The 11,905-nt window shown below is 35.5% G+C and overlaps 1 protein-coding gene across 3 annotated transcripts in view; it reads right to left on the bottom strand.

Annotated features, from left to right (window-relative positions):
- Window positions 1-257: 257 nt before the first annotated feature.
- Window positions 258-11,905, bottom strand: part of LOC150095463 (intracellular hyaluronan-binding protein 4-like) — a 127,610-nt gene continuing 115,962 nt past the window's right edge. For all 3 annotated transcript variants that reach the window (XM_090409786.1, XM_090409787.1, XM_090409788.1), the window contains 2 exons: window positions 7,244-7,478; window positions 258-1,058 (listed from right to left, as the gene is read on the bottom strand). In XM_090409786.1, the coding sequence (XP_090265912.1) occupies window positions 759-1,058; window positions 7,244-7,478 (535 nt within the window). In that variant the 3' untranslated portion in view covers window positions 258-758. The remainder of the gene's footprint in view (window positions 1,059-7,243; window positions 7,479-11,905) is intronic.

The following is an 11,905-nucleotide window of genomic DNA, read 5'->3' as shown; positions in this document are numbered from 1 at the left end:
TTGCCTGCAAATAAGAACTCCAGGGTTCTTATTTTAGATATTTAATATCACGCATGTCAAAGTAGCATATCACTACAGGATAAAGCATGAGTTTTTATCTGACCAAATAAATCAAAATGAACATCAAGTGCACCACCTCCAAATTATTAAATTTAAACCTGTTAATCTGAGCTGTCATAAACTTTTTAAACATAAGTTGACAGTATTCAATAACTCATTCCCAAATTATGTTAACAAACAAAGACTTATAACCACAATGAAGCAGACACTTTTATTTGAAATCACCCTGTAAATTACACTTATCACCACAAAAGTAAAAGATGTAAAAACAAGACATTTTTAATCCAGGTGTCACACTTCACTGATGTCTTTCAACCTCCATTAGCTGACAGTCTCGTGGAGGCAACAAGAAATTCTATCAACTAAAAGTACTTGTCTGACAAACACAACCCAACAGAATGCAGTCCAGGCTGCCACCAGCATCCTAGCTAACATCAGAGGATAGGTACTTCCATACAAAACTAGAGGAATTTCTCATAAGAAGCAATATTTCAACATGATAATACTCTGGTTAACCATGTTCTTAACAGTGGCAGACAAGTAGTGCAACTTGAACAGCCAGGAGGCCATGTGGTACCTACAAAAATGTGATCAAAAGTCAGATTTAAAAGGCATTTTCTTCAATGTAGTTTTCCTGTCAGCTCCAGAGGAATTTTGGCAATTATCAGCAGAGTGGCTGGATTTCAGGCAGTATGCATTTAGGCTGCAGCCAATGAAGGAAAGTCATTCCAGTCATCAACTCTTGGTGCAGACTGCTGTGATGATTTGTTCTCTAGAGAAGTAGAGGAAGCAGTACCAACACTGCCACTACCTCCACCAGTGCCACCACCACCACCCCCAGCAGCAGCTGCTCCACCTCCTCCGCGGGAACCAAATCCACCACGTCCCCCTCTTCCACGCCCGCCTCTTCCACGTCCTCGTCCATGTCCACGAGTATCGCCAAAGTTGATTTCTATATCAACAAGCATCTTCTGTCTTCCTCTATGTGAATAATCATCCTGTAACAAAAATTATCTTAAAGTCAAAATCATTAAAATAAATTTTCATATTAGTTTAAAATCACAGTGTATATAAATCATAAAGTTCAAAATCAGGTACTAAACAGAACAATAAATTGATGTAAGCTGTTCACATTTAAATAAGTAAAATAAAACTTTTCTGTTCACTAGGTTCAAATTGAAATGATTTAATCTGCATATACCATAAAGCAGAATAAAGAATACAATTTGCTGTGTGCCCAGAAGCAGTATAAAAAAATTGGGTTGATCAAAATTCATATAATGAAATTATTTGTCTTGTAGTAACATGGTGAAGCACAACATACGACCTCGGCAAGCCTACACCTCTTTCCCCAGCTCTAGCATATTTCCATAACTGGATCTCAGCTCAGCAAAAACTGCTCCCATGAATACATAAATACTACCACCAAAGGTAGATGACTTTCATTGCCTTCATGGACTGCATTCTGAAGAAACATTCAAGCCTTGTTTATTGGAATGGCTGTTACCATGTTTGGTCCCCCAGAGCAAGATTTCTGGTTTCCCCACTCTCCCTTCTTCCATGGATAAGAATCTCATGGGTATGCCAAACAATCCCCATTTAAGAATACAGCAGTAAAATAACCTAGAAGGCTAGATTATTTCCGGTTAGGAAATATCAAGCTGTTACTTACTCTACCCAGTCATGCATGGAAGGAGCATAGTGGAGTGCAGGAGGCATACGAGGGGATCTTCGTCAGCATTACATGCCCTCTTGTTAACTCCTCAACAGAAATAAACCATGAAGTCATCTTAAGAAAATTTGATAGCACTGTAGATAAAAATAAACTTCCTCAAAAACTATACTATAAAATAGCAGAAAACACTAACTTTTCTCCTAAAAAATATCCAACCAAAAACACAATCGACCATCGACCTCTATGGTCTCAGTTCCAATATAAATGTATACCACAATTTATGGACATCTAAACCAAACCTTATTTTTAATAATCTTGACTAAACTCTCAATCATGACACTGTTTATATTCAGGTTCCAAAACTATATACTGAATGATTCCTTCTACCACAAGGATGGATTGAATCTGTGCATTTGACACATCTGACATCCCAAGCCAATCAGTAAATCATGAATCCCTTATGGTCTGTTCTGGATCACATTTTCTTTACCATATTTAGCTTCATTAATTTGCTATCTCTGCTGCTGTCCAAATTTTGATAGCCACTCTGACCTTTTTCATATTTTGGTGATCATATAAAACCAAATATCCAAACAGTGAGGTCCTGGGAACTTGAAGATTCACAACTCAGGTTGGCTTCCCTCTCCAATTTAGAAGTGATGAAGAATGCTTAATATTTTGGAAGGAAACTACTAGCAACAATCTTGTAATAACCGTATCCAGTCACCTTGATCTCTTAATCTAACAGACAAGTTTAGTTGAACATTATTCATAACTTATTTTAATGGTATTACAACACTAAACCAACTAAATTTATATATATTTATATATAAGATGTTAATTTACTGGCTTATATTTTGTTGGATTGCTAACCAGCAACTTCAGAGCACATTACATGTTACAGTAAACATGCAACAATGAGTAAGTGAAACAATCTATAATGGCTTGAATTGTGTTTTATAATTTAGTTAGTTTGGGATTGTAATATTGTTTAAATAAATTATGAACCTTGGTGTCTTAATCAGGTTTCCTGAGAAACATGCTATAGATGTCACTTCCTCTTCCATTGGTAATCTCAACCAAATCTTTCCTGTAGAAGGCTCTTCATCTAGCCAAATGGAATGGCTTGCATAATTTCTAATCTTCCTTTCTCTTGGGTAGGCTGTTTTTGCTCTTTCGATCAAAACAACTGAAATAAGATCCCTTGTGAAGATATATGGATGCAATTCCTGCCCACCCATCTTTCTTTTTTTATCTCTCTCTCTCTCTCTCTCTCTCTCTCTCTCTCTCACACACACACACACACACACACACACACACACACACACACACACACACACACACACACACACACACACACACACACACACAGAGAGAGAGAGAGAGAGTGTGTGTGTGTGTGTGTGTGTGTGTGTGTGTGTGTGTGTGTGTGTGTGTGTGTGTGTGTGTGTGTGTACACTACTGAAACATTAACCAGAGACAAGACACACCTCTTGCCTTCTACCACTCTCAACCCAAAGCAGATCTACTTGCCAACAAGAACAAGGAAAAGCGCAAAACCCATATGGTTGCTCTAGATATTTCCAAAGCATCCAATCAGGTCTTCCAAAAAGGTCTATTTACCAAATTACCATTTTGTGATCTACTATGCATCCTTTGAAATTAGGATTGCCAATTTCAAAGGTTCTTTGAACAAGAAATTTATTAATAAAATATAAAATTAGATATTTCGATCTGAAAATTACAGATAATCTTTCAGTGAACTGGCAATCCACAATGAATAGCAATAATGCAGTAGATATAAGGTTAATTCATAAATAATAATAAAGTTAATATTTGTGAATAATAAGGATTAGAGGCTTTTGCAAATGTTGGGTATAGTAGTAGTCCAGTTTAAGTCAAGGCAATATTAATAATGCATCAGCACTGAGTATGTGCTATAGTTTAAAATGGCAATGACTTAAAAGACAAGTCCTAGATCAAACTTTTCATGCTTATATGTATGGATGGACGGATGACATGGTGGACACTAGGTGGATTAATTTGGTCAGAAGTGCCTTAGATAGCACTTCTGACCTTCAAAATGTTAGGCATGACAACACTGGAGTGCTCACAAATAATAGATTGATTTGGAGGATAAGAAATTAATAATAACATAAACATAATCATTAGTGCCGTCATAGTAACCAGAACACCTGTTGGGAGTACATATCAGGAAATTGAATGATAATTTGATGGTAAAGAATGGCTACTCTTTCTTAGGACTAGTTTGGACATGGTCTAATTTCTAATCTGAAGGGGAAATGCCAGAGGAACAGGAAGGCATTAAAATGAAACAAACAGAAAAAAGAGCCAACTTTGGCACCCAAATCTCCAGATAATCACAAATGCCATTTAGCAACCTCGTCAGATAAAGTGAACAGTGCAAATTTCTTTCTGTTTATTATTTGTATATATGCACAAAACCAATACCATATTCAACAAAATAATTACTCTTCATACACTTACATTAAAAGTCAATAAGAATAACTAACATAACATATTCAGCAGCATTAAGTGAATAATAACCAACAGCTGCCAAAGTGGTTGGCCAAATGGTACTATAAGTTCAAGAGCACTTCTGCTCTTGAACCAATGGCTGTGGGTTCAAATCTTGCTCATGGTAGGGATGTCTGAATGTATTAGGTGAATGTAACACGTTTTGGACTCTAGGAGGCATATGCTGAAGTTCAATGTAAGAAAATTAAGGCTTTTTACAACATTACCCACAGAAAATTTGCTGCAAGCAATGCTACAAAAGATCCATTGCCATTTGGATATGATTTTAAATTATATATTTAGTTTAATCCTTTATCCAAGTGTAAGCAAACAAAGTTTGCGCCTGAAGTATCTCCAGGACTGGGGCAACTTGTGACAAAGGTGGACAAACTTCACATCACTTGCTTTATTATCCCATAACGCAAAGCACATACATGCGGACATACATAATGCTATGCATTATGGGAAGGGTCACTACCCAGACCGGTTTCGACCTTTATTGAGATCTCTCCAGTGGGAGCCAGACCCAGGTGATACCAAGGTTGAAGCAATGCAGAAGTCATATTCACCTATATGAGTTAGCAAAAGTTTTGTTCTACTTGGTTAGACTATAAATTATATATTTAGTTTAATCCTTTATCCAAGTGTAAGCAAGCAAAGTTTGCGCCTGAAGCATCTCCAGGACTGGGGCAACTCGTAGCAAAGGTGGACAAACTTCACATCACTTGCCTTAGTATCCCATAATGCAAAGCACATCTCTTTGCATACATGTACAATGCTATGCATTATGGGAAGGATCACTACCCAGACTGGCCTTGATCTTTATTGAGGTCTCTTCAGTGGGAGCCAGACCCAGAGGTGATACCAAGGTTGAAGCAATGCAGACGTCGCCTATACGAGTTGCTTTTAAGAAATATTTCGAGTTTTCATAATTTTCCTGAAACTATTTTGAGCTTCAGAATAGTCAGAAATGAAAGGAACTGAATCTTCACATGCAATAATTGTTTTAGTGATGTTCTTGGAGAAAATCCGTAAATAAAAACAGGAAACAATAAGGAAATGAAGTACACAAATAACGAATATTCTACTTGGCATGTTTGTAATGTCAGACAACAGCGTTAATGTCATCCCTAAGTGCATAACTCAAAACAGGGTTGTGATCTGATCCAATAAAGATACCATGAAGGTTTATCTTATTTTTTGGAAGGCCATGTAAATTTGTGTGAAATCACTGGTAACAACAAATGCCGTATTATCAATACAAGCTGCTAGATATCAGTGCAGTTGATAAAAGAAATCCAATGGAAATTGTGTACATCCAAATATCAATGGAAGATGTCTTAGCTGTTTGGAAAGTTGGGAAGGATCAATTTATATAGGTTGGCAGCAATTCGACATTTACAGAAAGGGTGGCATTAGGAAGAAGAAACAAAATATGAATCTGGTAGAATTTATGGAGTTTTAGCTAAAAAAAAGGGCCAAAAGGGGGATATCCTAAGTTGGACACTGGATATCAGAACAAATATATGCATCAATACTTTTGAGACAAAAAGAATCACAGATGCATATAGATAATATTCAAACTTGGCTTCACAGAAAACTAATTCATGTTCTGTTAGAGTTATTAATCCCACCTGCATATTGTGATATACCAATTAACTGCATTCTTTGTGTTGCAGGACGGGAAACCTAAGTTTCTGGAAGGGAATAAAACACCCTGTCACCACTGTATGAGACCAGCTGGAAAGTCATATTAAGGTTCCTCACATCAAAGAGGGAATTTGAACCAGATTTTTCCAACAAAAGGAAGGGCACTCCATTATCGACTGAACTCTAACCATATCATTTACATCTTATTACAATTTGATGAGTGATTTCGATTTTGGTTTCATGATAGAAACCAACCTACTCTTTATAGTGACAAAATCAAGCAAAACAAAATTAGTACATAAGCTAAAAATCTTTTAAGATATTTAAAATTTTTTCAGAAGTACCACATTCATAAGATATACGGACAAATAAAAAACATCAATTTAAACAATTTCAAACTGTATAAATTGCAGATGAAAATTATTATAGCCTGCTAACATGCTATATATTTGGACATGTGGATACACTGTAAGAGAGCAATTTTCATATCCTAGTTGTAAAACTGCTTCACAAATCCCCTCCTCAGTTTTGCTATAATTGATTTTCACAAAACAGTGATAATTCATTCTAGTTGATGGAATTTAATGAAATTTCATATTTGTATCCTAAGGGTCAAACATTCCAAATCAGACAAAATAAAATTAGATGTACAGTGTATATAATGCTACATAGTAACAGTTGTAATAATTGATGGTGCTTCCACAAAAGAACGTAATTATGTAAAAATTACTATAGTTATCTATATTAATATACCTATGTTTAAATAAGTTAAAATAATACATTATAAGTTATAGCAAAAATAATATTGCATTGATTTTGGATAAGATAATTTTAATTTGGGATAACTGCTGATCTGAAGGCATTTGCCAGTCAGGTTGTACGCGTGTTCGAATTTAGTCATAGGCATGGATGTTTGTGACTCGTCTTTGGGTGGGAGATGAATTTCTTCACCCAATGTAAGACCACCACAACCTCACCAACTGGATGCCTGTAGCTTGAAAAGGCTTCATGTCTGGTCTCTGGAGCAAGTAATAATGCATAGAACTACATAAACAGATATAAAAGTGTAAAAAAATCATAAAAAACACATACCATAGTGTTAAGAGTTTAGATACACTAATTCAAACATATATAAAATATGTACATATGTACACGTTTGCTGCATAAAGTGTAACACTTTATGCAGCAAAAATATTCTGCTAAGCCCAAATAATCTCTCTCTCTCTCTCACACACACACAAGCAAACACACAGAGAGATTAAATACAATTAAGTACAATTTTCTATACACTATATGAACTTTATTAATCTCAATTACTACCTCATATTCATCATCATCATCTTCATCCTCTTCATCATCAGACTCAACCTTCTTCTTCAATACATATGCTTTTTTCCATTTTCCAGTTTCTTCTCCTTCACCTGGCTTGCGTAGATTAAATGTACGCACACTTCTCTTACTTTCCTGCTGATGTTTCCATTCATCTAAGGTCATTTCTCGAGCAGTCTCTTCTGGTGGATCTTTGGCAGCTTCTTCTGGTGCTGGCTCACCTTCTCTGTAAGTTCAGTTACTTAATATTTAGAAGAGTAATTCATAAATCACATCTATTGATAATAAAGACTTAAATAAGATTTCATTATGCTGGTACAGAAGTCAAAATCTAGAATACTTGGGATTAGGACTTCTTGGTTCTATTATTTTTTTTCTAGCCTTGGATGATAAGCACATGGATTACAGTCATGAATATGTCTTGGCCATGTACCAGTCCCAAGCCCGGATAAAATGGGGGGGGGGGGGGGGGAACAACAGTGAACTATTGTGTAAAAATCTCACCAGGAATACTTTGTGGACAATGTCTACAAGGTCACCTATGGCCAAAAACGAATGAAAAGAGAAAACCAGACAGATAATAAGCACCTCACCAAACAAACTAAAGATTTTGTGTATACAGGAGCATTTGCAAGAAGATATGAAATTTAAATATCTTTCAAAGTGTCTAAAAGAACTTTTAATATAACATTAAAAATATAAACAATGAATTCCATGAAAGCTAAACACTGTTCTTTTAGGTAATTCTCTAGAACTTCAGCAAATGATTAATAAAGTGAATGGGCAGATCACATTGCAAGAACTAACACTCAAAAATGGATAAAGTTGATCTCTGAATGGTTATCTCAGAGATGGAAAGGGAAGGCCAAAGAAACAGTGGGAAGATGCAATTAAAGAGATGGCTGGAACTCAGTGGCACAGAAAGGGTCAATATAGGACTGAATGGAGGATTTTGCCCAGCAGTGGACAGAAAATAGCCAAAGAAGAAGAAGAAGAAAAAATCATTTTTCAGATTACTAACTGGTAATGTAGAAGATATCTGCACATTTCAAATGTTTCATTGGTTGTATAAAATTAAAACAAATTTTTTGAAATTATCTCAATCTCAAATAAGAAAAGTTATTCCTTCTAACACTAAAGAGAAACACAATGATCACTCTCACTGATGTGTATAAGTGTGTGAGTAATTAAAAAATAAATAAAATGAATTCCACAATATTTTCGTGTCTTAATAGTTTGAGAATTGCTGGTGCTATATATAATATTTTTAAAGGTCACGATCTCCATTATTATGGAAAAAAAAAAAAAAAAGCAAAGAATAACCGAAGGAGTTATAACAAATCAGATCTAGTGATCAGATCAACCTAGTAACCACAACCATCATTTATGGAACAATATCAGAAATGGATATAAATTTACCCCGTAAAGAGAGACCGGTTGTTAAAATGAGCAAAAATATCAGCAAGGTATGCCAGCTTACATAGCTGTTTCGTGTCATGCATTTGATCCATTAAGGTTGAAGTTTTCATCCAGAAACACTTGCAGCCCACACATGACAATAGTTGCTGTTTTATGTTTTCATTTCTCTGATGAATAATATTTTTAAAAGGCTTGCTCAATTTGTTTCCCATGATGGATTTTACAATTACTATGGCAACATGTTTACTTAATATCCTAATCATCGGCTCAGATAGCTTCTGTTCATTACTTGCTTCATTCAAGTATGACACACTATAGGACTTTTCTAATGACTGCATGTTTTCACCTCCCATCTCACCAAGTACTACCATTTGGGATTACAGGAGATACATGTTCTTATTTCAAAAACAATCTATTGGTTTTATGTATGATTGTAATACAGGACTTACTTTTTCTTTTCTTTTTTAAAATGTGAATTCCAGATGAAAATCTGTAATCCAATAGTATAATATGACTGTGAGTGGACTAAAGATAAGATAATAATGGAGACCCTCCTCTAGAGACAAAACACTGAACTTTATCATCATCAAATTCCTGACATGTACCTTAAAGGGGTGCTCAGGATATGATAGTACTACATGAAAAGTTTACATTATTACTAACTTCCTATCTACAATTTCCCTCCAAATCAGTCTGTTACTTGTCAAGACTCCAATATTATCAGATCTCATATTTCTGTCATCTAAGGCACTTTGTACCGTATCAATGCAGCTATAGCTCGGTCTTCCTCTGGGTCATTTTCCTACCAACCTGGCAGAGAACACTTGTTTTGTTAATCTTTCCTCGCCTATTCTGTTTAAGTGACCATACCACCTGAGATTAGCTCTGCTAACGCATTTCTGGATGCTGACAATGTCAAGTTCTTTCCTAATATCCTCGTTTTTAATATGATATTGCTATTGATGCCATCTGATCTTTGGTCAAGTTTTTTACTTCTGACCCAGCTCTCAGATCCATAAGTTAAAACTGGTTTGAACACTGTCTTGTATACAGCTAATTTAGTGTTCCAACTAATTTCTCTGTTATTACATATGAATTTATTCAGTTGACTTCCCACCATACCAGCTTTGTTGATTCTGTTGTCTATTTCCATATTTAATTTACCATCTTTAGTAAAAATCGTGCCTAAGTAGGTGAAATGTTTTACTAGTTCCCAGGTTCTCTGTTCACAATGCAGTTGACATTTTCAACGATTCTGCCTATTTTCATTGTCTTTGTCTTTTTATTGCTGACCATACCATATCCATTACAACAGTTATTCATTTTAATCAGGGAGCCTTGCAGACTTGTAACAGATTTATTTAGAAGTATAACATCATTCCCATAAAGCAGAGTTGACATTAACATCTCCAATTTTGATATCAGGTTTAATATCACTTTCCCCATTTTATAATGGGTAAATTGATTATAATGCCCCGTTGACACCATATAACTGTAGCGTATTGAATAGCTTCTCTCTTGGCACCTTGTCATATGCCTTTTCCAGATCTACAAAACTTAAATGCAGATCTTTGTTATATTTCCATGATTTCTCAACTATTTGTCGTAAAGTGAAGATCTGACCATGACAGCCTCCATTTGGCCAGAATCGAGCTTGTTCTTCACCAAGCTTTTCTTCCACAATTCTTCTGAACCGTTTCTCAAGTATACTTGCATAGATCTTGCCAGGAACACTTAGTAGGGAAATATCTCTGTAATTCTCATTCAGTTTTATTTCCTTTTTTATATATGGGTATACTATGAGAGCTCTACTCCAATCACTGGGAATTCATCCCTACACCAGGCCTTCTGAACTATGCAATGCAGTCACTGCAAGACTTTTATACAACCATACTTCAGCATTTCCGGTCAAATATCATCTACTCCTGCTGCCTTTCCACATTTTAAGCCTTTGATGGCTTTTTCTACTTCAAGTATGGGTGTGTATTCCTGACTACATGCCTGTTGAGTGTTTTTTTACCACTGTGCTATCACTGCTTATTTCATTTAGCAATTTTTCGAAGTAATTACTCCATACTTCAAGGATATCTTTTTCTCCAGTTTTCATGTAACCTTTATCATCTGTAATTCCTTTTACAGCACTCTTTCCTCCATTTCTGAGCTTCTTCAACAACCTCCAAAATATTTTGCCACCTTCTTGATATTTATTTTCTATGTTCTTGCCAAAGTCTTCCCATGACTTTTGTTTAGCTAGTTTTATACAGCTTTCTCCTTTTCCTTCACTGCCTCTAACTTCCTGTGTCCACCTTGGAGTTCTGATTTTTCTATCCCTGCAGACAACACACCACATGCCTCTCTGGCTAAATCAATCAAAGTTTTCTTCAAAGCTTACCAATGAATCTCCAAGTTTTAGTTACTGTTCTCAAACTCTTTCATTTTTTCTTCAATAATCTTTGTGTATTTTAGTCTACAGTTCACACCTGAGAGATGCTCAACTTTTATTTGCTTTAAAACTTTCTTACGTGTTATTCTTTTCAATATGAAATTCAATTTTATCCTGCTTAAGACTAAATAGTGATCACTTCCAATTTCAAATCCTCTGTACACTCTGGTGTCCTGCACAAGGGAGAAACCATCACTATCAACAATAACATAGTCAATGAGCCCTTTCTTATTTCTTGCCTCTTCTCTCCATTTGAATTTGTGCACATTTTTATGTTGGAACATAGTGTTAGTAATAACCAGTCCATGTTCTGAGCAGAAATCCAACAAATATTTGCCATTATTATTAGCTTTGCCCTTTTCTTCAAATTTTCCCAATATATTTTTGTATGTCTGCCCACTCTGCTATTTAGATTCCCAACAAGGACCATATTTTCCTTCTTCATTGTGTCAGTTGCTTTCTCTAAAGCCTGAAAAAATTCCTTTACTTCTACCTTAGTAGAACCTGGGACCATAGGCACAAATAAGCCTCATTGTCCAGTTCGCCATTTGGATATTTGTCCACATCACTCTACTTGAGACTGCCTTCCATTGAAGAAGATTAGCCTCATATTTAGTGTTGAATACTATGGCTACTCCTTTTTCCTTGATTGTCATTGCTTGAATATAACATTTTGTATTTATTTCATAAAGATCTCACCAGTTTTTGTCTTTTAGTCACCCGTATTATGTCAATCTGGTACTTATTTAATTCCTCAGCTAGTTCCATTTCTTTGCCATTCAGACTTCTTA

The sequence above is a fragment of the Typopeltis vanoorti genome, chromosome 20 (assembly GCF_054136105.1).
Source record: "Typopeltis vanoorti isolate ZY-2024b chromosome 20, IOZ_Tvanoo_1.0, whole genome shotgun sequence".
NCBI classification, from domain to species: domain Eukaryota; kingdom Metazoa; phylum Arthropoda; class Arachnida; order Uropygi; family Thelyphonidae; genus Typopeltis; species Typopeltis vanoorti.
Note: the sequence above shows the minus strand (reverse complement) of the source record. Positions and strands in the feature narration are given on the sequence as shown.